We start from the raw sequence: 27,053 nt of genomic DNA on the forward strand, positions 1-27,053 counted from the left end.
CTTCTGGCTCAGGCATGGCAGGCTAAGGGAGAATGGTTTCTGCTCTGGAGGCTCAGTTCATGAACCATACCAGTCAGCTCCTCTTCTGGAAACTGACGCTCAGTTCCATCCAAGCCCCTTTACCAACGGATTATCTGTTTGTCTAATTCTTCCCCTGCCTCCCTGCGTACAACTTTCCATTCACTTTGCCACTTTCTATTACCCACAGACCCTGCATCCACAAGACTTGTGTGTGTTACCTGGCCACTCCCTGCCCTCCAGCCTCATCCAGGCTTTATGTTCTTATTTACTGCAGACACTCCAGCACACTGGTCTTCTTTCAGTTCTTCAAAACACATCAAGCTCCTTCCTACGTCAGGACCTTAGCCCATCCTGCCCCCTCTGCCTGAAATTATCTGGCCACCATATGCATCTGCTTAACAGGCATACATCTTTCTGACTGTAGCTGAAAACTGACTTCCTTATAAAGACCATCCTGACCTCCAATATAAAATATATATCCCCAGCATTCTCCACTCTCATTGTACCCAGTACTTTTTTCAGACCTTTCATCGTGTTTACTTACATGTTGACTATCTGTCTCTCGGCTAGATTCCAAGTGAAGTGAAAGGATTATGCCTATTTTGAGCACTGTTGTGTCCCCAGATCCTGGCATACATTGGTGCTCAATAAGACATGTTGAATGAACAAGTGGATAAATGAATTGATGTATCAATTGATTAATCAATCAATCAGTAGATAGATAGAATGCTAACATGTCAGTCTTCCACGGTTTCATTTTTTCAAACATAAGCTACTTGTCAGAACTATCTCTTGGAAAGTAGAAGTAAAATGATAGAGGTAGGGATTAACTATGTGATCTACAATCCCCACTAACAAAAAGACCATCCAGGGCTTTGCTTGGTACTTTCTATGACAGGGACCTCACTACTCCCCCCAGGGAGTTCCACCATTGGACACTTCAGTTAGAGGGAGCCTCCATGTCATGAGCTCAAACTGGTTCCCTAGTATTTCTGCCACTCTGTCTTTGAGGCCACATAGGTCCTGTCTGCCTTTTCTCTTTCCAGAAAATAACATTCACTTCCCTTGCCTTGCTCCCCCTACCCCGGTAGAGTTGAGCAGGTACTTGCTTGTCTGCTGTCTTCTCTCTAGAACCTCTCTGGCCACCAGCAAGCAGCTTCACTCCCATCTCTGGCACAGCCATCAAGGAAGCACAGCTGGCTCTGCCGATTCCCGCTGGTTGCACCCAAGTGGCAGTTAGAAAAATCAGCTTTGATTTGATTTGCAAACTGAGACAAGTCATTGAGACAAAATAAATCTGGAAACTCATAAAGCCATTTGCAGAGCTCCTTTGCAGAAGACAGCCACAGTTTTAATCTAGTAAACACTCTCTAACGATGATTAAAGCAAACCCTCAGAGTAGGTGCTGAAAGCTAACCTCAATAATGAAGCATGGGGCCAGTGTCAGCAATAGCTCCATGGTGCCCGGTGATTATGGTGGACTGAACCCATTGTCCCAGTGGCAACAGACAAGAGATTTGGGCAATGGCCTTTTATAAATGTGGCTCCACCATTATTAAAAAAAAGAGCATTTCATCCAGTATTTTCTCTCCACTCTCCATAGTGGATGGTCACCCCTGCAGACAGTATCTCCAGTGAGATGCCCTCATTTTTCAGATACTCAGACTGGAGCTGAGAGGGGGAATGATGTGGCCATGACTTCCTTGTCCACAGGAATAGCATGAACAGGTGATATGAGGAGCCAAGCCAGATGTAGGAATTGTCTGCTGCCTTTCCCTTCCCCATTGATCCAATGCTATATGGAAGGTCCTATATTTTATGTATAAAGTTTCCCCGAGCAGTTGCATGGAATAGTGGGGAATCAGAGACGCCTGGATTGAAATCCTGCGTCCAAAACTTAACTGACCTTGGACAAGTCCCAACCTTGAGTCTATCACTTCACTTTTAAGCCTGAGATTGTTAGTTCTTTCTCCTGATTATTTGAGATAATGCATGGGAAAGGTCAAGAACATAATAGATGATAAACAACTTGAGCTTCCTTCTCTCTTTTAGACCTTCTCTGATATGAGACCTGGAGACTGAGGTCTACTCATTACATGTCTTCTCTCTGCTGTTCTCTAAGGAAGGAAAGGAAAGACTGGACTCTGATTACATCTCATACAATTGTACAAATCAGGCTTTTGTCAAATAGACTCCAGCTAGATCCAAAGTGCAGAAATAAAGGGGATAGGAATGATGCTGGTCTCAGCTTTTAGCATTTAACCTTTTCATCAATAAGTCATTGTATTTTGATGAGATCCTACATAACAATAATATGTAATTATTGACAGAGTATAGGATCTTGCTCATCCACTTACTAACCTTTGCCTGTGACATTTTTCCTGTTCTCATCATCTTCTTAGAAATTTCAAAAGGGTCTCAGGACCAGAAGATGCCCAAATGTTGCCATGGTAACTGGAGTAGGGGCCATAATGAGGGACCACTTGTGAGAGGCCAGACTGTAGTGACTAGTCTATTGGAAAACTCTTGGTTTTTGTTCAGTCCTTAGAAATCCCAGATTTTCAGAGGGGAAAGCCCAGGGTGTGTGTTTGAGGTTTGGATAGAATGGTGCTATTCTTCCCTGGCCAAGCCCACTGAGATGAGTTTTCCATACTGGGGCTCTCAGAATTACTTGAGTGTAACAAGGTCTCTTGCTACACTTTGCTTCCACCCAATGTCTTTGCTTCCACCCAGTGTCTTCTAGGTCCTAAAATGCTAATATAATAATATGGATTTTCCTGAAGGTCTTGTGACAAAATGGAGGAAGAGGATTAATTATAAGTACACCATAAAATAACTAAAGATTACCTTTAAATATCCCAACCCTTTCTTTAATATTTGTCTTGCTACAATAGCTGGTACATCTCACTAGTTTTCTGTTGCTTACCTACCCCCTACTCTGTAGATTCTCTAAAACTGCCACCCTCCCCAACACACAAACTCACACACATGCCTACCTTCTCCACACCACACTCAGGAAGACAAAGCTGGTTTCATGGATCCAGGAAAACAAAAGCCAAGATCAACTTGTCCTTTGAGCATGTCCCTGGGGAATCTCAGTTCATTCCTGTAAACTAGAAATGAGAATTATCTACTCAAGACCTTGACTTTAGCTCAAATCTGTTGTTCAAAAGTGGTTGCATCTTACAAAGGGAATAAGAGGTATTTTAAGATAAGGGGTCAAAGAAAGAGAAAAATTTGGGTAGACTGGAGACAAATATCTATATATATAAAAGGCTAATGTGCAAATTGTCCCCTCGCAAGTTCTACTGGGAGACCGGGAGTTTAACCGAGAGACCGGAAGTTTTATTGCTCTCTATGATGTACATTGATCATCATGGGGTGGCACAGAATGAAGGAAGCCCCCAGCCAGCAGCCGGCAGCCAGGGAAGGAAGGCCCCAACCAGCAACCGGAAGGCCCCAATTGGTCCTGATTGCCGGCCAGCCCTAGGGACTCTGCCCGTGCACAAATTTCGTGCACCAGGCTTCTAGTTATAAATAAAGATAATAAAGCTCCATTTGAGCTTTCATTGATGGACTTTCAATGTTGTGTTGAAGTTGAGGGTAAAGGGGATATACAAAATAACCACCCATTGTGTGCCAGTCATGTGTATGTTGACATGAGTTACAATGCAATGATAGAACTAAAGCCTGGCCTATATTATGCACTAAATAGTGATCATTATTATTTTCCTTACTAAAAAATTGAACCCATATAGGCTCAAATGGGTTAAATAAAGAGCTCAAGGTGCTTCAGAACTGTAGCTGAGATCTAACTCCAAAGCTCATGGCATTTCTATGGCACCATTTTGAATCTTATCAATACTGTGGTCTGGGTGATATTCCATGGACCACTGTCAGGGTCCCCTGTCTCCTATTTGTTAACTCCTTCTCGGGATTTTTTTTCAGGAATAGTTGATAATAGAATCTTTAGGGTGTAATGGGTATTTGGTCTCTCTTCAGTGGTGTCCAAGCCAAGTCCTGGGATCTGGAGCAGAAACCTCAAGGAGCCATCAGCTGTCTTCACTTCCACAACATATTGAAGCTAATAAACCAAGAAATTAGTTTGTCTTCGAGGTTATCTGCTTCAATGCCATCTTTAGCTCATCAGCATCTTTTTGCATTTAACATTCATTGCTTTAGAAGTGGGGCGGGGGGAACAAAACAGAAAGGAAGTCTGAGGTACTCAGCATTCTGACTTCCTTTTTTTTCTGCATGGTCTCAATATTTTCATCAATGTCTGACATATATGCTAGTACATGTGAACAAGGCCTGAAAACTGTGAAGAGAGAGCAGTAATGAAATCTTCCAGTAAAAAGCCAGGTGCCTTGTGGAAGACCAGGTGATAGAGGAGAAAGCAAAAGACTTCCACTTTTTCCTCTGACTGGATTAGTCAGGATAGGCTAGGCTTTGCTGTGACAACAAATTGATGCCCAAATCTCAGTAAGGTGCATTTGTTGTTATGTCACCCAGAATAGATGTGGCCTCAAAGGATCCCATAGCAGGGGCAGGGAAAGTATGGAGGAGGTAACCTGGATCTTCAATACCTCACTCAGAAATTACTCGTGTCACTTCCACTTCCATGGCCTTGATGAAACTTAGATTCTTCCATATGCATAAGAAGGAGAGATGTCTCAGTCACCGGTATACGCTAGTAATTTCTAGCACGATATATATGAGTTCTTTTCCTTTTTCTACTTCTCTTTGTGTCTTGTGAGAACCATGATCCATCACTTATCTGCTGCTACTCCACCCACTAGGAAAACCTCTCCCCATCCCAGCACCTGTCTGGCCACACCTCTCTTCCTATCCCTCATAGCTGAGTATCCCTACTAAGCAGAGTTGTAGTCCTAGAACTAGCATGTCAAACTCATGGCCCGCGGACCACATGCCTCATTTATTTGGCCCATGTTAGCCTTTGAGTTTGACATGCTTGCCCTAGAGGGTAGGGTGGGTCTGCCAACTGAACTAAGGCTTTGACTATTTTCCATTTACTCCTTAAAAGAACTTCATGAGATACTTATTATCCCCATTTTATAGGTAGAGAAAATGAAACTTAAATTTACATGATTTTCCAAGTGACCTCTAGCTAGTAAGTGAAAAATACTGAACCAGAATTTTATTTCTTCATTTAGTTTTCAATAAACATTTATTGGGTGCAACTTAGTACTGATTTGTGGTCTCTCGTCCCCTAGAGGTTCAGAACTTTTGTCACTGGATTTGGATAGTCTTTGATTCTAGGCTGGAAAAGGTATTTAACTGCTCTGTGTCTCAGTTTCCCCAAGTATAAAACAGTAACAATTAATACCACTATATCTTGGGGCTAATGTAAGAATGTAATGAGCTAATGGACATAAAATACTTTGTCTAATGCCTGGCTTATAATAAGCACTCAACAAGTAATAGCTAATGGGAAAGCAGCAAATAGATAATTACCATATGGAACAAGGTTGGAGAGGAAGGAGACCTTCTGAGCTGAGGAAGGAGCGTGTGCAATTCATTAGGAGACAAGAGAGCATGCATAGGACAAGGCAAAGCAACAATGGCTGGAATGCCTATGTGACCAGTGGAGGCCACATGTGATGAGAGGTGAGGCTGAAGTGGCCATCAAGACCAGGACACCAAGGACCCTGGGTAGCTCCATAGCATACATATGCACATTGTCCTGAGACAGGGGAAGTCCTTGAAAGTGCTGAAGTAGACTGCCTTTGTCAGGAAGGACACCTATTCACAGGTTAGAAAATGGGGCAGAGAAGGTGTTCTCGGGCAAGGACAGGCGGGAACAGGGTAGAACAAGAGGATGCTGCTGAAACGCCAGGTGAAAACATGATTCATCTCTTCTCACAAGCCTTCGATTTCTTTTTCTGACATGCAAGGCCAACAGTGTTTGTCTTGCCTATCTCAAAAGATTGGAAGGAAAATTAACAAAAAATAGCCACTTAGAGGAGGGGTTGCAAACATTTCTGTGAAGGGCCAGATAGTAAATATTTTTTAGCTTTGCAGACCATATGGTCTCTTGTCAGAATGATCCAACTTTGTCATTACAGCACAAAAGCATAGGTAGTACATATAAAATAAATCTGGCTGTGTTCCAATAACATTTATTTATGGACAGTGAATTTTGAACTTTATATAATCTTTTATATGTCAAAAACTATTTCTCTTCTTTTTACTTTTTTCTCAACCATTTGAAAATGTAAAAACCATTGTTAGCTCATGGCCACACAGAAAACAGCCAGTGGGTGGTTGGATTTGGGCTCACGAGCCATGGTTGACTGACCTCTCCCTGGGAGTGTGCTTTGAAAATGGGATATTGCCCACCTCTAAGGGAGGAGTATTATGATTGCTGTTGGCCATATTTATTGTTGGATACATTTTACAGCATCTCACGGCTGTTAGTCAAGCTTGCCCTTCCTGTGAATTTTTGTAATTATGTATTTCCTGTTTACCAGTTGGTCTGAAATGCCCTAGCTGTCTCTCGGTTTTGCACAAGAACTTTATGCAGTTTTGTATGAGTCACTAGAGAAACCAGCAGCCTTTGGCCAGCGTAGGACACCTTCATGCCTTCCATATCACCTTCTTTAGAGAGGCAAGTGGTGGGTTTGAAAGGACAGGAACATTAGTCAGGCAAACCAGGGTTTGGCTCCCGCCTCTGCCAGTTATTACGTCTGTGACCTTGGGCAAGTTACATCAATTCTCTAACTCATCATTTCTTCGTTTGTTCATTTATTTATTCAACAGATATTCAATGAGTACCTACTGTGTGCCAGGTGCAGTGCAAGGCCACAGAGTATACCAGTTAACGAGGCACCAGCATGGCCGCCTTCAAGGAGATTATAGAAATGAGGGGAAGGCAGCCATTTATAATACGGTGGGACAGGTATCTGTCCCAGGTGAGACACTAAAGACTCCCTAGAGAGAAAGACCTGACACCTGAAGAATGAGCAGTTGGTGGCCAGGTGCAGAGGCAGGAAGGGGGTGTGTCTCACACAAAGTGACAAGCCTAGGTAAGGCCCACAGACAAGAAGGGAGGGGCCTGTTGATGATGGAAAGGGATTTGTGTTTGGGCAGAACCCAGTGTGGTCCTGGGGGTGGAGAGAGGAGGAGGGGCAGGCAGAGGACTGTCACTGAGGGCCCATTATTTTGGGAATGATAGGGCCATTGATGCATTTCTACTAAAGGGTGGACGTGGATTGAAGGGGAGCAAGCCTGGAGGCAGGAAGTCCAACTCAGGGGCTGCTTAAATGATCCAAGTGAAACATGAGGGTGGCTTGAACTAAGTGGAAATGAAATTGGAGAGAAGGAGGAACCTTAAAGTTTTTTGGGGTAGAATTGATAAGGCATGCTGAGTAACTCAGAGTGGGAGATCAGGGAAAAAGAGGGCTAAAGCATGACTCCAGGCTTCTAGACTGAGCAGCTAGCTACCTGGATGGTGGCACCACTTGCTAAGGGAGGGAAAATTGGGAGAGAAGATGTTCGGGTGGAGAGGTGATGGGTTCATTTATAATAACACTGACCTTTCTGGTTGTTCTAAGTTTTAGAAACATTGTATGTGAGGTACCTGGCAGAGTACCTGGCATGTCGTGGGTGCTTGATAAATGGTGACTCTTATTCTTGTTCCATTTTTTAAAATCTATTTCAGGCCCTGTTTGGTTAGATCATGATGTTCTTTTGCTGTTTAGTGTGAGCTTTTCAGAGCCACAAGAACTGCCGTTTTGTTCACTGTACCGCACGTTTTCATGTGTGTTTCTCTCTCTCCTTCTCTTCTGCATGCTGCCTGGGGACTGGCTTCCTTGTGGTCAGCACCAATGGGCAGCGCCCAGGTGACCCCGGGGACTCCACTCTGCCTCCTCACCACAGGTGATCACCAGAGCCCTGGGCGGGTGGGAGGGGAGTGAGAGTGACCCACGCTCAGCAGGTCCTCCAGGCCAGGTGCACCATAGAGGAATTGGCAGTCCCTTCACCCCACCCATCCTCCCATTCTTCCACCCACCCATCCATTCACCTACTCACCCTCCACCCATCCATCCATCCATCCATCCATCCATCCATCCATCCTACTAACGCTTACAAAGTACCTACTATGTGCCGGGTACTGTTCTAGGCACCAATGTATACAATGATGAGCAAAAGAAGACATATTCCTGTGCCTTTCTGGGAGGGGAAAGTGCCATTAGTTAAAAAAAAAAAAAAAAAAGACACAAATAAGGGTAGGACTCCAACCTTGGGTGGTGCTGGAAAGGAGAGGGTGTGGTGTTCAAAACAAACAAGCAAACACACCAGGAACTAAAGGAGTACTTCCCAGGCAAGCCACAACTACACAGTGGTCTGAGGCTAGGAAAGTGGCCTAGTATGTCTGTGCTTAGGAAGTGAGTAGCTCTGGCTCTGGTCCCAGGTCTACCATTTGTCTTGGACAAGCCCTTTATTTTATTTTAAAAATATCTTTAATATATTTTTATTAATTTTGAAGAGGAAGGGAGAGGGAGAGAGAGCTAGAAACATCAACGATGAGACAGAATCATTGACTGGCTGCCTCCTGGCATCCCCCGCCCCCCGCCACTGTGGATCGATCCACAACCAGGGCATGTGCCCTGACCAGGAATCGAACTGTGACCTCTTGGTTCATAGGTCGATGCTCAATCACTAAGCCATGCTGGCCGGGGCCCTGGACAAGCCTTTTAAATGTGACAATCCCCACTGCCCTTATCTATAAGCAGGAATAGCAATACCTATCTCCTACTATTGGCTTACATGCTCTGCACTTGCAGGGTCTTCTGGAGTTGTGTTCTGAGAGAAAACAAGATAATGGGTGTGAAAACCAGTGGGGTGGGAGTAGGTAGCTGTTTGAAGGAACCACTAGCCCCTTCCCTTGAACACGTAATTTTAGCCCATTTCACATAAACACCTGCCACTCTTCAAAGGTGGGATTGCAGAGCCCAAGTGTGTCAGAGGCTGACGCCCAGCATCGTCCTTGAGACAAAAGAGACGCTGCTGACCTAGAACCTCTACTGCAGGCGCCCGTTCTGGTCAGTGGGACATTTCTTGGAAACTTCAAATATTTGACTGTTGCCTCTCAAAGTTGTTGCTCAGACGATGGCTCGTCTCTCCTAGTCCCTAGCTGGTCCATTTATCACAGTGGGAAAGGGGGTGCAGGAGGCAGGGATGACGTGAGTCCAGCCATCCCTGTACCTTCCAAGTCCAGTGCTGTCCACCCCCTTCCCAGACTCAGAGACATTGCTCTTAGTGAATATCTTAGGTGGGCTTCCCTACACACAGAGGCTGAGACAGGGATTCTTGTGCACATTATTCATTGAGGAGTATCCTCAGAAGAAGGTGAGGGAGTCAGGTTTGGGGCAGGGGAAGAAGCTGGGGGAGGATATGGAGTCGCGTCAGCTGAGCCCACAGGGGCTCTGGAGTGTGGGTGGTATCACAGAGTTGCTTCTACCCTGAGACAAGGGGACAGGCATTTGTCAGTAGGCCACTGGCTGTGGGCTGCCGTGGGAGTGCATATTTCCTGGGGAGGTGACAGCCTTGGTCTGATGGCACTTCTGGAGGGAAAGGGGTATCTGTGGGCTGTTAGCACTGGAGATCTGGGCAACAGCAGTCACCACAGCCAAGTTGTGTCCCTGCTCTTGACCCCCATAGACCAAGGTGTCACTACCGACTCCCCAGGAATGGCATCTTAGCCACTCCCTAGTTATATTACCTTCAGCAAGTTGCATAACCTTGTCTCACCTGCACCGCTAATTGTCACACTTGCTGTAGAGTCATATTAAAGGCTACATAAGGGACTCCCCAGCTTACTCTCCAATAGTCGAGGGAAGAAAAAAAGATTACATCTGGGGACCCTCGGGAGGGCCCTATTCAAGAGCAGCCCAGAGCAGGCCTGCACCAAGGGCCAGCCCCCTGCCCACGCTGCCACAGCCCTCCAGCGTCCCCCTGACCCCAGGAGGGGTTGCAGTTGCAGGGGGACACACGTGACCCTGAGAGGAAAGTGACTCACCATTGTGCTCACACCCACTTTGCGGAGAAGCCGTGCATCTCAGAGTGTGTGAGACACTGTTTTGCGGGTCATTGATCCCTGGGCTCTGTTCACGTCACGCAGCCTGATCATGCCTCCTTTCAACTGAGCCAGTTTCACCTGGGGCACATTTGTTCCTCCCTCTCGCCTCCGCCTCCTGAGGCGTTGGAATGGCCCCTCTGACAGGTTTACTTCCCTGGGCTCCATTTATTCCCTTTCTTCCTGAGCCGTGTTTGATGGGTGAGGTGCCGGCGAGCGTTTCTCTCTGAGCTGACGGTCCCTTTCAAGTGTGTTTTGTGCACGCTCGTCCCCTGCGAGCAAGAATGGCTGATGTAAATGATGGCCGCCCGGGTCTGAGTGATGGCGGTAGACGCGAGAACCACGAGGAACAGGTGGCATTCAGAGGGGGTTGAGACTGAGTTCAATCTGAGCTCTGCCACTCGCTGCCTGGTGATCCTGGGCACGTTACTTCTCTCCTCCGGGCTCCCCCCTCCCTCTGGAGAAGTGGGGATAATAACCCCGTAGCCGTGGTTGATCTTGAGCGCTAAGTGTGAGAGCAGCTTTCACTTCTTTGCTCAGTTGACTCCAACTAGCTCTTCAGGTCGCTCTGACCTGCTAGCCTTTCCTTCAAGGACCCCATGCTCTAAGACAGGGCTTCTCAATCTTGGCACAAGAGACATCAGGGGACAGATCATTCTTTATTGGAGGTTGGGGGGGGGGGGGAGCTGACCTGGACATTGTAGGATGTTTAGGAGCATCCCTGGCCCCTATCCATTCGATTCCCATAGCACCTATCTCTGAGTTGTCACAACCAAATAGATCTCCTGACGTTCCAACTGTTCCCTGAGGGGCAAAAGCGCCCCCTGTTGAAAACCCTGAGAATTGCACTGTTAAGTAAAAATAGCATTTCAGCTGTTATATAATTTTAAGTTTTTTAGGTCACATTAGAAAAGTAACAGGTGAAATTAATTTAAACATAGTTCATTGAACCCAATGTAAACAAAATATTGTCATTTTCAACATGTAATCAATATTTTCAAATTATGAATGAAAGGTATTTTACATTCTTTCTTTGCACTGAGTCTTTGAAATCTGGTGTGAATTTTACACGTGGAGCACTTCTCAGTTCAGATGCTAAATTTTAAACAGTTAAAGTAAAATGTAATCCTAAAACAGGTCAACACTGTGTTTACAATCAAGCATGCTGTACACTGCTTCCGTTTTTAATTTAAATTCGTTGACATGAAATAAACTTTCACATTCGGTTCCACAAGCCACACAGGCCACATGTCACAGGCTCAGAAACCACGGGTGGCGTTGTGAGCAGTGCAGAGCTAGAGGTTAAAGGTCTTGACTGTCTCTGTGCCCAGCTGCTGAACAGAAGTGAATGTGCACAGCGTCGAGGCTCAGTAAACAGCCAGTTCCCAGTATCCCATTCCCCCTGCCAAGCTTCCTAGAGACTGACTTTCTGGAGCTTTAGAATGGGGCTCCCCCAGATCTGCTCGTGCAGCCCCACTGGGCCCACTGCCCAGCCTGGGCTCGCATGGTGCTGGCCCAGGGGAGGTGGGGCTGGGGGAGGGAGCCTGGGCATCACAGGGGACACCTCCCCAGGCCTCCGGTGAGCAGGAACAGGCACCGCACACTGGATCCTGGCTTCTGCTTCTGTCCTCTCTTGCTTACAGAAGAGCTGCTTCTCCCATCCTTTGGGGAGGGGCACAGATCAGCTTTCCGTACAGAACAGACATTCAGTGTTGCTGCTTTCAAAACCGAGGGGCAGAGTCTAGAAGAAAGAAAACATGTTCGTGGTGGATTTGGCTGGAATCTCCACAATCGATGCCATTCCCGCTGCTGGTTTTATTACCCTCGCTCAGTTTCGCCGCACTAATCTGAATTCCATGCTGCATGCTGACTGGCTGTTCGCTCTGATCCCGCTCATGCTTCCACTAATCCTCCCTAGAGATGGCTCGCCCCCTCCTGTGCACCTCTCTCCTTTTCAGGCACTCTGATGTCTGCTGCCAGCTGCCTATTCCAGAGGCAAGATTTGGACAAAGCTGCCCGAGCCAAGCAGATCTTTGCCTCTCCTCCCCCTTCCTGCCCCATTGAGTCAGGCAGTGCTGTCACTTCGCGGGGTGGTGGGGAGGGGGGGGGGGGGCATCAATTTGGCCGGAGTCAGTTGGAAAGAATTGAATTATGTTTCTGAGTAAGAGCTTTAGGGACGCCTCAGTCCCTGGTGCACCCTGCTGCCTTGTTCAGACAGATAAAGCCAGGACATGTCCTTCTAGAAGCCTCCTGTTCCGCCGAGTCTGTAACCACCCAGGAGTCTTGTCCCTCTTCCCACGTGCTCTCCATTGGGCCCCGACTCCTATTAGCATTTGATGTGACTTATGAAATGCGAAGACCTCCCTCCCGTGGGCGGCCCATTCCCAGGCTGCTTGGATCATGACTCAGCTGAACCTGCTGTGATGGGTTGAATTGTGTCTCCCAGAAAAGACGGGTTGCAGTCCTAACCCCTTGTTCCTGTGAATGTGACCTTATTTAAAAGAGGATCTTTGCAGATGTTATTAGTGAAGATGAAGTCATGGGTGGCTCTAATCTAATATGACCGGTGTCCTTACAAGAAGAGAAACAGCACGGAAGACAGAGACACAAAGAGAGCACTGTGTGACGAGAGGCAGAGATTGGAACGCTAAGGACGGCCAGCCACCACCACAGCCAGGAAGAGGGGCCAGGAAGGACTCTGCCCCGTCTCAGGGGAGCCCTGCTCACCCCTAGACTGCAGACCTTGTGTCTCCAAATTTCAGTTGTTTTCAACCACCCAGCCTGTGATCATTTGTTACAACCGCCTCAGGAACTAATGCCCTTGGAGATGCAGCACTCCTGACCCCTGGGCAGTGGGCGGGGCCACTCTCAGAGCTGTGCTTTGCAGACCTCACGGAGACCAAGGCCAAGAGCTGCCACCTCAGCGGGGCTCCCCGGGGGTCCCCTTTTGGCTGCATCCCATGTTTGGCTCAGGACTGGTCTTCACTCTGTGGCTCTGATGTCCTCGTCCTGGTCCTGCCTCCTGCCTTTGCATGGTCGCAGCATCTGTGCTGGTCGCCTCCTGGCCTTGGCCTCTCCCTCACCAACCAGGCTGTCGTAACCTGTTCTCAGAGTCCTGGCACTGTGTGACCGTAGACCATCCCTGGTCAGCTTCTGTGCTTATCTCTCCACTGACTGCTCCTGTGAAGGCTCCCCCGTCCGCCGGCTGCCCCAGGACTGCTCTGACGCTACAGGAAGAACGTGTCTGCTCAGTGCGGCCACACGCTCTCTGATCCTGGGAAAGTCTAAAGGGACTTTGCCGCAGAGCATCCAAAAGAGCGAGTGTTCTCTTTTACATCTGCTCTTCAGACTAAACCCTTAATCCCCAACGCAGGCCGTGGGTGCTCCTCTCTGCCGCAGTTAAGCAGCTTTGAGCCGCCTGGGCTCCTGGCTCAGCACAGATTTCTGCTGCAGGAGCCAGGGCCGCGGGCTGAGCGGACTTGGCCTGCCCTTCCTCATCAGCAGGACAGACTGGTCTGGACCACAGGGAGCTGGGGAGGGAGTGGTGGCAGGCAGCCACCGGCTGGTCTCAGGGATGCCCGACCTGTCCCACGCTGCTCATGACATGTGGAAATGAAGTGTGTAGTCCCATCATGCCTAAGCAGAATCCTGCGTGCCCTTCTCTTTCTGTTTGTTAGCTGTTTATTAGCACCCATCCCACTGTGTTCGGATTGACAGCTTGCATGCTTCTCTCTACAAATATGTTAGTGAGCTCCCAGACAGCAGGTGTGTCTGTGAATCACCTCACCTGCAGATCCACTATCTTCATTATCATCCAGGCACCACATACATTGGGCAATGCCCAAGACTTCTCCTTGGTGGCCAAGGCTTGAGTTGGTGCTCCTGAGGCCACTATATGGGTCTGATCCATTTGGAGGCCACTTAGCTTTGTGTGGTTTCATGGGCATAGGTTGACTGTCTCCCTGAGTACAGACTGACCAGCAGAACCCTCCCAAACTCTAGCCACCAGCTGACTTCTGATTCCTCCTTCAGATTTGACCCCTATCCCAGCCACATCCTGGTCCTTAACCTTAACTGTGTCCTGATGTCTAGACCAGTCGACAAAGTGCACCCATCTCTGGGTTCCTAGACAGTGTCACACCCAGCTCTAGCCATAGCTTACAGTCCTACTCTGGTCACGGACTAGGTCCAGGCACTCCTGCTGAAGGCCTTCCCTGGGCACAAGGGGGAGCAGTTGAGACCATGGGAAACATAAAGGGGTTCTCCGCCCACCACCAGTACAGCCTTGAAAGGATGTGCCTTACAAGAGATGTATCAATAATGAAAGTGCACGACATTAGTCAGTCATGACTGGTCTTAACTAAGTCCATTGTGCTGAATTCCAAATGCATTTTTTTAAAAAATTTAGAATAAAGGAGTTTTCTTGCACCCTGTAGCAATTCACCCTCAGGGTTTATATAGCCTCCTTTCCTACTGTGTGTGAAGTGATTGAACTAGAATTTGACCTACACAGAGCACTCGCTGTGCAAAACAAGGCCTACCTGAAAACAGAGATTCGTGAGACGCCTGGGACCAAGCGGAATCAGCACTTGAGGAACAATTTATTTGTGTGGCCAGCGTGCTTTCAAACAATCAATTAAAGCTATTTCTATCTCCTGGGGTGCTAACCTCCATTAAAGTCTGGGAAAGAGGGCAGCCTCTGTCGGCAGTGTTTAGCAGCTTTAGTTGGATCGTCTGTGATGAAGTCGATCCCCGCCTCTAAGGACTGGCTGGGCAATACTGAGGGAGTCTGGGATGTTATAAATCTGTATCTTCTTTATACTTTAACTCAGTACTTATTCAGTGGCTTTCCACAGCCAGGGTAGAGCTATCTTTGAAAACCCTGTTTCTCTGTAGTATTTTCCAGCTACTTGACATTGACTCCAAGTTAAATCTTGGGTAAAAGCAATTACTGTCATATGATGAATTGAGGCAATTTATTTATTACTTTGAGAAACATCCTAGGTGATATCACTTAGAAGAATGATGGAATAATCCTTCTTATGTACTCCATTATCCACCAGATCTCGTGATGGAGGTGCATCCCGAGATGCGGGGGAGGTAGCCAGCAATTTAAAAAATTAGTCATCGTGAGATCAAAGAAAGAGTGTTGGAAATAAAGTAGAAAATAGTTGCCTAAACTTAAGCGAGACTTGTCTCCCGGTGAAATTATATGGGATGCTTTGGTTGCTAAATATCAAGAAAGGTATTATAGAGAAAGACCAAAGATTAATAATAAAGCTAAATGCAATATATTAAGGGCTTGGAGATGGTGGCTGATATACAAGGAAAATGAAAAGGATGAGGGAACTTAAGTTTAAAAGGTCAAGTGTAAATATCATTTGAGCAAAGTCTGTATAATTTGGCCCTTATAACAAGATTCATATGACATGTTCATCAATCCCTTGGATATTAGAATATTATATGTTGGTGAGAGGGCATGAGAGGAGATGAGATAATCTTAAAGAAAAGCTGGGATAAATGGAGCTGCATGATACAAGCAGGTGGCAAACTGAGCAGGGACAGGAATAAATGCAAAGGCATCTTAATCTGCCAGTCATGATCAGGGTCTAGATTCCCTAAATACCAGTCTATATTTTTTTTCCTGATATTTGAGGAAAGACAACCAGATTTCCCTGCTTAGCAATGTCTCCCCCGTTTGTGGGAGAGAGAAGTGGCAGAATGGTATAACGATTTAAAGAGAATAAACTCTGTATCAGACTGCCAGGGTTCAAATCCCATCTCTGCCACTTTCTACTATTACTTAGTCTCTCTGAGCCTCAGTTTTCCCATCTCTGAAGTGGGTATGGTGAGAAAACCCACTTCAGAGCATTGTAGTGAGGATTAAAAGAGATAGTATAAATGAAGGGCTTAAAACAGCATCCTGGCTTGTAGTAAAAACTCCCAGTCTATGTTAACTCTTTATTGTTAATAATATTTCTGTTTCACATGTGGTCAGGTATCCTGACTCTTGTAGATACAGTCCACTTTTATACCTGGCTGTCCTGAAAGCCAGTCACAATGTCTCCATCTTGGCCATGACTTTGTGCAAGACACATTACTGACCATTCCTCTGGAGGTACAAGTCCAGACACAGCCCAAAAGTGGCAACGAGGTGAAATTAGAAAAGCGCATGTTGGCCCTTGGTCTATTTGGCCTCAGATCCATCTGTTGCTCACCCCCTGCTGCTGTGCTGGGATATGCAGGTGACCCTTGGGCCTCATGTCAAGTAGTGACCGGGTTTGGCCAAAAGGAGACATCGACTGTGGAGCAAGAGGAAGGAGAAGGCTTCCCTTGTGGCCTCAAGAGGGAAGAACTGTACAGGCCTGACACAGTTCTAGTCTCACTTCTGTTGGCGACCCTGACCTCTGGGCACAGATGGCCCCACCTCTGCCCTTTGTCTCTCCAGCCTGGTCTGGGTAATGGCTTGTGATGTCACCCTCTGGGTTGCCTCACCATCCTCTCCTGAACCTGGGTACCACTTCTTTGGTAAATTTGCTCCAGTTTAAGTGTTTGGAGCAGTTTCCCTTTTCCCGGTTGGATGCTGACTAATGCGGAGCCTGTGCTGGTTTGTAGTGGTTAATCCCTCCTTTAGTAAATGGAATGAAAAGAAAATATGACTTAATCATCTGGTCTATATATTTTTTTTCTATATCAACATCACACTTACTCGTGTGAAATATCTGGAATCCACATTTTTCCATTAAAAGAAAAGTCAGCAACAGCATTTGTTTCTCCCCAGGCTTCTCGCACCCCTCCTGTTCGCCACGATCTCTGTCCTCAAATACTGCCAACCTAGTTCATGGTCACAGTCACAAATGCTCTCGACGCCTTGGGATGCAATTTGTAAAGTCTGGAGGCTTTCATCTAATGAAGGATCCAGATGCTTTCCTACCAACTCTTCCTATCTGGACTTCAGTTTCATCTTAACAATAGCCTACCATTCTGAGAATTCGCTTCCAGCAAAAAGCAAGAAGGGATTTGGTGCGTACCTGGCTTTAGAAGAACTGGAAAGTTGCCCAGCTTCCTCATCTTTTCCCTGTTGCCTCCTCTTGGAAAAACTCCCATAATCAGAGAAGCCTGCAATGCTTAACATAGAGGTAGCAGCAGCTCAGATGCAGGGTTTCAAAGCTTCTCTCTACTGGGCGTTAGATGCACACAAAGCCAGAGTAAAAGCAGAGAAACTCATCAAGGAACTCATTAAGTAGATGGGTGAACTGCCAACACGCTAAGATTGGGGGATAATATGCCCTTGGACAGCTAAGAGGCGACTGAGTATTTTAAAGACTTCAACTTTCAGGAGTTGTGTCCCCGAGAGTCGGCTTCCTTTCCTCACCATCAGCAATGATCATCAGCGTGGGTTAGGCTTCCACTGGGATTTACTTGGTTTTATCAATTGCAATTAGATGTTCTTTATCTGCAACTTCTATTTTTGCTCCGTATCTTTACGGAGCAAATAGCTATAGAACTGGGCCTGTAGCCAGTGAGAGCACTTGGAGAATGAATCATTAATCCCTTGTTGCCAAATTATGCTATTGCTGCCATTAAGTCATCCACATGTGAGCCTGATACAGGCCTGGCCTGTAGAGGAAGTGAAATGAATCACTCTGGGGGCTCTGCCTGCCTTCATCCTAAGGATTGGATGAACTCAGGCAGCAGGTTGCAAGGAGGCATTGCCCCAGTACACTGTGCACCCACAGTTTATAGACACCCAAACACCCTGCTGTCTCTCTGGCACCAGTTCCAAGGTCATGCCGTCAGTGTGCCACATGTGTGAGCAGTTCCTCAGAGTTTTCCAAGCATTTTTACTTCCATTGTTACATTTTATCCTTAGAACATCCCTGTGAACTTGGCATTTACTCCCTATTTTATAAATGAGGATATCAGATCGCATTTGTTTAACAGCTTTGATCAGGGTCACACAATGAGTTAGTGAAGGAGTCTGGAAGCAAGCTCATGTATTTCTAATTTTAAACCCATTACTTTAGACCGATCTCATAAAACCATAGCATCTCAAACCTCAAGAAGGAGCATTAGAGGTCATTTGGTCTCTTCTGCTTGATGGGGAGCGCGCTGTGTGCCCAGACAGTGCCTTTCATTGTTGGTGACACATTTTCCTGTCTTTGTTGGTAACTTGCAGGTCTGGAGGTGGGCCCCATGGGTGTCTCATGGCTTTAAGGATGACAGGAAGATTGTCTTTCACCCAGAGCATGGGTGTCCCTGGAATCAAGGGTTGCTGGGTTGAGGTGGGAGGTGGGGTCAATAGCAGAGAAGAAAGGTCAAGATATAGAGGGCTTGGTTGAGCATCTAAGAAGCCTAGGAGGTGAGACCAAGTAGGCAGGTAAAGGGAGGGCTAACCCTGAAAAGAACTTGGGAACCATCACTGCTTTTGTGCTCCTCTCTACATCATAATACCACATTGGAAGGGGCTGGGCTAGGCCTCAGCATGATAGCACTTCCACATTAAAGCCTTTTCTTGTGTTGGCCCCAAATCTGTCCCTGTCACTTCTATCCATTAGTATTAGCTCTGACCTTTAAAATTCAAGGGACCAAGTCCATTCCATCCTTCACAATGGTCCTTTAACTTTTGGAAGGCAAGATTAGGACTCATATGAATCTTCCCTTCTCTAGGCCAAGAAGCCCTGATTCTGACATCCGCTCCTCCAAAGCCAATGATATTTGGATTTTAATGAGCACCCAAATCACCTAGAGTTCTTGATAAAATAGTGATTCAATAGATCTGGGGTGAGACCTGAGATTCTGCATTTGTGATAAGTTCCCAAAGTGATGCTGATGCTGCTGGTCAGTTGGCCACACTTTGAGTGGCAAGGCTCTAGGCCTATCTTCACCCTGGAGCTCTCTCTCAGAGGCGGGATCCCCAACTGGACAAACCTCATCAAATTCGTCCTTCTAATGCAGAGTGGAGCTGAACATCATTGCCTTTGCTGGGTCCTAGGAAACCTTGGGGAATATAAACCATCATGGTCGTTTGGTAACATGGAAGGAGGCAGTAGGAGAGACAGAACATGGTGACTGGGTCCTATGTGTGGGGTGAATATTGAGAGGGGGGCACAGACTTCAAGAGACCAAGAGCCATGCCTTGGGCACCATGTGTCCATGTGCAAAAGTGGACAAGTAGTATGGTGAAAGCCAGATGTGGACTGTGAGCTGGAGCTAGGAGGGGACTAGATTCTATGCCACAATAGCTTTTGTGGAAAGAGTCAAGAGCAGGGTTAGCATCGGCTGCTTGGAGAGGACTGGTTCAGCCTTTTTGGGGGCATTTAGAGCTTGGAGGGCATAGCTGGCTGGGGTAGGAGGTCGGGCGCACAATCTCATGTTGTAGACAGGGGTCCTCTGCCAGTGCAGGCTGAGTTCACAAGGTTGTTTTGATAACTACATCCTACAAAGGACTCAAGTGGAGCCTTGAAGCTGCTCCAAGTGGATAAATCCACCACCTGGCACCTCGTTACCAGTTCTGATTTACTTGGACTATTCTCAGGTTGGCTCCCAGTGGAGACGGAGATGAAGAGGACACATTCAGAAACCTCCCCTTCTCTCAGTTCTCAGACTCCCAGTTCCTGCTTAATTGATAGAAGTCATCCAGGGCCAGGGACAGAGCTTTTTGGGATTTGACTCTCATGAAAAGGATGGGCTTAGGGCAAATGGAATGTAACGACCATGTTACTGAATGGTTCCCAGTTCTGCCTCTCGGAAGAGTTCCCTTGGATTTCAGGCCAGTGGGTCAGATGGCTGTCCTTCTATGTGGACTGAGAGCTGGCATTTCCTTAACTACAACTCCATCAAGGACAGTTCATTGTAGTGATAAGAGGATGAGTCCCAAACACAGAATCCCAGCTCTGAAACTCGCTGATTAGATTAATGCCTGGCACAAGTCACATCACCCTTTTGTGGACATTTCTAATCTATATAAAAGAGAAAATAAAACTAGCTCCTTCTGTGTCGAGTGTTAAGAAGATCAAATGACTTATTATATGAAAAGTGCTTAGCATATTTCTCGACACCCAGTAATGGATCAGTACATTTAAGCTAAATTTTTAAGAAGTAGTGATATGAGCTTCTATTTGATAAGGAGCTCCTCGCCTGCCTGAGACAGCTGATCACAATGCCAGGAGCCCCCATCATTAGCCAACCTCATGTGCTTCCTAAGTCCTATCACAGGTTCTCATCTGCTCATGGAGCACTTATGACGTGAGCCCCATGGACACATTTCTGACTGCAGCAAGGCCAGGACTGGCTTATCCTCTGTCTCTATCCCTCTCGTTTTCCTCGATGTAGCAGCCACGTGTATATCCTGCCTGGCCTTTGATCCCAGAGCCCTTTTGTCTATACTGTATCCCGTTTGAACGTTGTCAGCACTTCCTTTATGAACAGAGGCACAGATCCCCAGCAGCCAGAGCAAAGGCCCTTAAAAGGATGCTGAAGTGGGAGTTAGACTTGCCATGCCCCAGGGGATGTTCATGTCCCTGTATTTGGAGCCTAGGTAGACCAGCCAAGCATGGCTCCTCACAGTAACTTTGCTGTATAGAGTCTGGCATGTCAGTTCGATGACTCTTGGCTGAATTCATTGAATCTGTCTAAATCACTGGGCTGTGGCCTTTGAGGTGGCCTCTCTGAATGTCTCAGAGGCTCTGTGACCCCCAAGTACGTCCCATTGCTAGTTCCTGATCACTGCTGAAGGTGCTTCTGTTTAGAAACATCTTAGAACTTATTTGGGAAAGGTTTTCAAGTACGCATCCAAGATCTCACTTTCATCTGGGTATAGAGCTTGATTCTATCTTAGGAGCAGTGCTTGGCACTGTTGATTTCTTCTTCCTTCTTGAAACACCCTCTTCTATTGGTGCTAGGACACAATACTCCTGGTTCTTTTTCTTACCTGTCTGGCCAGTTCTTCTCCTTCTCCTATGCAGGCTCATCTTCCTCGACCCACTCACTAAATACCACAGACCTTCCAGTCTCTATCTAAGTCTGCGTCTCCTTTCACTCTTCATTCTCCCCCTGGGTGACTTCATCAACTCCCAGCTTCAAGTACCATCTAGGTGCATATGAGTCACACATTTTTACCTCAAGCTCAGACCTTTTAGAGCTCCTACTTTTCTAGAGTATCTCTCAAGCTCAGATTTCCCCAAACACACACATTTTCCCTCTAAAGCTATTCCTTTTCTATTGTTTCCTGAATCCATGAACAGCAAGCACCATCATCCACTTTGTTATGAAAGCCAGACTTGTGATCCTCCTCCACAGTCCCCTCTCCCTTATTCCCCTATCCAATCCATCAAGAGGTTTTATTTATATCTATTTTAGGTAATTATCTCTCTTATTGCATCTTTCTGTCTGCACTGCCATTATCTGAGTCTGGCAACATCATTCCCCACCCATTTGCCTACAAAATTTATCTCTCCCATCCACTTCGGCTCCACAGTGCAGCTGGAATGATGTGTTAGAAATACAAATCTGACTGCATCATTGCCCCCACGAATAACACTCGGATGGCTTTCTATTTTTCTTGGGGTTAAGAACAAAAACTCTCATTGAGGCCTATTGTGTCCAGTGTGGACAGGCCCGTGCTGTCCTCTCCAGCTTCTCTCTCACCCTCATCATACTACGTTTCTTTCATTTCTTGAATGCTCTGGGCTCCTTGCCCCATCACACAGCCTGGGCCAGTGCTGTTTTTTTCTGCTGTTCCCATGTGACTCTCTCACTTTCTCTTCCACTAGTTAGAGCCTGTCCTCCCTTGGAGCTCACCCCACTGGCCACTCCCTCCCAGAAGAGATTCACTTATTCATTTCCCCATTATATACTTCCCAAGTGTCATGTGCCTCTCAGTTCTGATCCTTAATAGAGTTGAAAGCTTACTATTATTGATTCTTGGTTCATTAAGCCTATCCCCTAAGCCCCATCCAACACTCACTGTAGGCTCTTTGAAGGCAGGAGCTGTGCCTGTTTTCTCACTATGTATCACCAATGCCTGGCACATAGAGGGTGCTTGTGATTATGTATGGAATGAATGAAGTGTGACACTCATAGACCAAGCTAATAACAGTGTTCCTGGGGAACTGGGATCTTCTGCAGGTCTCCTTTGCCTTTGTACCCCAGTCTCTAGAACAGGATCTCATAGCGGGCACTAAGTCAAGTTCAGCTACTCCTGTGAGCGGATGTTCCAGAGCCAACCATCCCTTCAAATCCACATACAAAGACTCTGACACTATTAAGGAAACTGCTCTGAGGTGCTCAGCCTCCTTTGTGCTTAGTCACGTCATATGTCTCTGGGACTAGACATAGCTCAGAATTCTTGTCTCCAAACAGGGAAAGGGGGGCTGCATGGGGGCTACTGGGAACCAGCCCCAACTCTGGAATGTGAGCCCAGCCCTGCCAAAGAGGCAGTGAGCTGGCTCCCCCAGGAATTCTCTGGCTCTAGATAAGTAAAGCCTGTGCAGATGGTGTTGGGATTTGATACTCTAGTTTTGTCTTTAGCTGGTGAGGGGAACTGGAAAAAAACACCCTCCTCCATAACTTCTTCCAAAAGGAGGAACTCTGACCCCAGTGATAGCGTAGTTTGGCACGCTTCATGGGTACTCAGTAGCAAATTAATGAATGAAGCAAATAACTGTGGTTCACTTGCCTGTATGTCATTCAATAATCATCTGTTAACCAACAATTATAAGGAAGGAGGCCTGGACTAGACACTGGTGTTAGAGAGGTGACTAGGACCCACTCCCTGTTCTGGAAGACTTACCCTTCTCACTAGGGAGGCTTGGCTGAGTAAACCCAGCTTGTCTAAGTTACAAGAGAGTCTGGGGAAGGTGCTCTGATAAAGTAAACACTGGATGCTCTTATGCAAGAAGAAGGGATGCATCCATGTGCTGGAGGGATGTTCTTAACCACCAGGGAGTCTGGGGACTCAGAATCATAGCTTACGAGCATTAATGTCCCTTCTACTCAGCTGAGGTCTATGAACACGTGGCTGGAAAAGGAGAAACTCAATTTGGTTTCATGAGAACAAATGTGTGTGGGCAGCGATGTCATCCCTTCAGCTAAACATTGAACAATGCAAACATTAAGGGAACACCTATTAGGAGCCAGGCGCTGGGTTAACATGAGGAAGCAAAGATAGAGGAGGCATAACCTCGCCCCCGAGGAGCTTGCAGACCACTGGAGGAGACAAATGAGAAAACAAATAACTAATAATATTGGGACATTAAAGTATGCGCAAAGTGTAGTGGAGTTATCAGAATTGAGAGAAAAGACAAGAACTCTCCCAGGGGCACAGGCAACCAGAGAAGATGTCGCTGATGATGGATGAGCTGGTGCTGAGGTAGCAAAAAAAATAGGGACGGGTGAGGAAGAGGATGCTTTGGATTTAGGGGCCTCACACAATCCTGGCACCATTGGGAAGCTGAAGAGCAGGAGGGGTTTCTTTCCTCCGGGTGCCAGACCAGCAGTGCTCTCCAGCAGTGTTCACACAGGTGTCTGGAGGGGGAAGTTGCCTCTGTTCCCTGGTATGTTTCATGAAGAGGTTGAGCTTAGGCATTCTCTGCCTGCTTGCTTTTGCTATTAGCAAAATCATTGTATGGGGGCAGGGGACTTAAAGTGGAATACAGGGTTTCTAACTCTTAAGGCCTAGATTCGGGTCAGAAACCTGTGGAATCCTGGCCCTGACCTTTATCAGCCATGTGACCTTCAGCAAGTTCCCTTGGTCTTCTCATCTACAAAATGGGAAAATCATTTCTGCTTGTTGGAGTGTTTGTGAGGACTGACAGAGGTGGATCCATGAAAGGGCCCAGCCCCGGGGGCAGAGGACACTTCTATCTGGAACTGAGTTCGAGTCTGGCAGAGCCTGCAGCATCAGTACTACATTCAAAACATGGACCTAGTCACATACAAGCATTCTTTGAATCCAAGGAAATTTCCTTTTAAAACGCTAAATTTCTACCTCACCATTTGCTTCATGTAAGGCACAACACAAAACTGTGTTTTTATCTTTGTAAATACAGTGGGTTTTATTGTGCGACCTTAACATAAAGCTGTTGTTTTCACCATTTACCTGAAAGGATGAAGTAGGGTTTGGAATAATTTCTTGAACCCAAGAATGGAACTGTAATTCCATGGCTTGATCCTAGAGATAAGCAGTATGAGGGATAAAATCCTCCAATTGACGATAAGGATGATAAGGAGGATGATAAGGTTGTGTAACTCTAGGGGACTCAGCTTCTCTTGATGTCCCTTTTTACATCTGCAAAAAAAAAAGGGGGGGGGGAAGGATATAATAACAATCCCAACCTCATAAGGGATTCATCCTCAGAAGGATTGAATGGGACAATATGATTAACACCCTTAGCACAGTGCCTGGCACACAGTTAGCTCTCAATAAATATAAGCCGTTGTCGTTGCCATTATTGCCTAGCTACATGTATGAGCCTTTTCAACATCTTTATCCTCCCCCTTTCCCCTGCAAGGTGCTTCCACCCAGAATTCTAACACCGTGGAGCCAGAGAAGCAGGTGGACAACACCGTGAAGATGGCTGGAGTGATCGCTGGCCTTCTCATGTTCATCATCATTCTCTTGGGCGTGATGCTCACCATCAAAAGGAGGTGAGTCTGGGTTGCTGTCCTGCTGACTATGGCGACTGCAGGTGGCCACAACACTGTCACATGGCCAGGTCATTGCTATGTTAATCACTTTCCAGCAAGGACCTATGGCTATGATTGCCGAGGTCCTGAAATACTTGGGCCAATTGTGGTTCATCTTGTTGGTGGCTGAGGGCATGTGCTGCCTGCGTTGTGTGTGGCCCTGAGATGGTCAGTTTCTTAAGGGATAGTGATCCCTATGGTTCGGCCACCTTGATGTGCCGTGGGATTCTTTATACCATGAAAAAGGTCTTCTCTAATGTCACTGCTCTGTTGTGATTGGTCATGTCATCAAAATAACGGGGGAGCCCCAGGAACACAGATGAGCCCAGAAATGCAGTTGCAGAAAAGTAATGCTTCGCTCTTCACATCCTCTTTTACCCCTGATTTCCCTTTGGTCGAGCAGCAGCATTCCCGGCATGACTGGGATAAAGCTTTCAGTAGTGAAATAGTCTCAAGGGAAAGTTCCTTCCTTCCTCTGTGTCCCACAGAACCTTCCCAGCTGGATTGGTGCTGCTTGTCACCTCTCAACAGGATGGCTCCCTGCACACGTCTGGTCAACTAACACAGTTTTCTCGTATGGTGTGTGTTTCCTTTAGACTGTGTTGTTCATGAAAGCCAGAGTACAGATGCCTCCCTCATCCCCAAGGTTCCTACACTGCCATCTTGTTTATCAGTCACTGACAAGGGGAGGATAATGCAGTGGAATTGCAGGGAGGGAAGGGACATGTCCACCAGGAAAGCCGATCAACATTAGCTGTGCCTGTGCCTGTAGTGCACTGGTTACCCCTCTAAACAGAGGGTCCCCCTGCCCACCTCTGCTTAGCCCCTGCCTGGTACCAGGTTTCCGTGCCGACCATACACCTTCATGTCTTCTGAGCTTCAACACCGTGGTCTCAACCTTGGCCTCCACCTTTCCACTCCCCCAATCTGCCAGAGCAAACCAAGCATGTACCTACATTATAAGAATATGTCCTGCAAGTTTCCCTGCCCCCAATTTAAAGAGACTCTTACATTATTAAACAAACTGCTTAACACTTCAGCCCAAAGCTCTGGATTTGGTTACTCACAGAATTCGGGCAAACCCAGTAATAAGGACCAGGGGCTTGCTTCCATCTGTAGAATAAAAAGTGCTCCTGAAATTCACTCCCCACAAAAACAAAGGGACAGATAGCCCCAAAGACAAGGTGGTCCAGCTTCTACTTAAGGGGTCATATGAATATATAAATGAAGAAAGTGAAACAAAAATAATAATAATTTCCCATTTTCAGCCATCAGTGAGTCAGAAATATCGTGGTTCCCACTATACACGCAATCAGCCTTCTCTTAGCCATTGTGGCACCAGAATGTCCCTGTGTCTCAGAAGGTTCTGTTCTCAATCAGTCAGTGCCTGCTGTGCCAGGACATCTTATTGGTAGGACTTTGTCCTTTTTTGACATCGTTTGTCTAAAAGGACCACTCTCTTCCTCAGGCTCCCAAGTGAATGACTGAAGAGTTAAGGTTCTCATCCAGCTGCTGATTTTGTGGTTGGAGAGGTTAGGGGAAGGGAAGGCACTATGTTAATACTGGGGAGCAAGATCCCCCAGAGGGTTAAGGACAGCACTACATTGTCATATTATTACCATCATCCTTAAAATGTGGCCGTATTGAATGTCTTGGTGATAAGTCAGCTGCTAGGTTTGATGGGGGGGGGGTGGGGGGAGGTGGCCGGGGAGGAAGGGGGTAAGCGCATTGCACTTACAAGATCATCATCATGTTTCTTAGAATCGCAGGCACATTGGAGGCTGGCATTGTCTACCTGGGAAAAGTAGCCAGTTTAATAGAATTGCATTTCTATTTGATAGACCTGCAGTGTTCTCATTCTTTGTCACTGATTTGTAAGTCAGATATGCTCCTCCAATTTTGCTCTTTCTAAAGCCTGGCTTACCCCACGTCACCATCGGCTGTGAGCTTGTGAAGAAATTTCACTTCCTTCCCAACAGCTATTTCTGAAACGTGTGACTTTTGGGGAGGGAGGAAAGGGCTTTCTGTTTCCTGGGTGAGAGCAAGGATAAAGGGAGTCCCTTTATGTGTTTTTAACCTCCTCTGCATGTCTTCATCTTCCACCTCTATGAAAATCGTCCATCAGACCCAGCCAGCAGCTGTCACATGATCACCATTTCTCCCCAAGAGGCAAATCTCAGGTGTTGTGGCCATGGGCAGAGGTTGGGAGTTTGCCAATCAGTTTTTACATATGCAGTGTCTTTTG

At 46.7% G+C, this 27,053-nt stretch overlaps 1 protein-coding gene across 2 annotated transcripts in view; it reads left to right on the top strand.

Annotated features, from left to right (window-relative positions):
• Positions 1-27,053, top strand: part of PTPRT (protein tyrosine phosphatase receptor type T) — a 929,565-nt gene that overhangs the window by 759,558 nt on the left and 142,954 nt on the right. The window contains exons 14-15 of one of the 2 annotated variants that reach the window (XM_054723794.1): positions 7,864-7,920; positions 24,634-24,769. In XM_054723794.1, coding sequence (XP_054579769.1) covers positions 7,864-7,920; positions 24,634-24,769 — 193 coding nt within the window. The remainder of the gene's footprint in view (positions 1-7,863; positions 7,921-24,633; positions 24,770-27,053) is intronic. The other variant, XM_054723796.1, reaches the window with a different exon arrangement.

This window comes from Eptesicus fuscus, chromosome 12 (genome assembly GCF_027574615.1).
Source record: "Eptesicus fuscus isolate TK198812 chromosome 12, DD_ASM_mEF_20220401, whole genome shotgun sequence".
Classification (NCBI taxonomy): domain Eukaryota; kingdom Metazoa; phylum Chordata; class Mammalia; order Chiroptera; family Vespertilionidae; genus Eptesicus; species Eptesicus fuscus.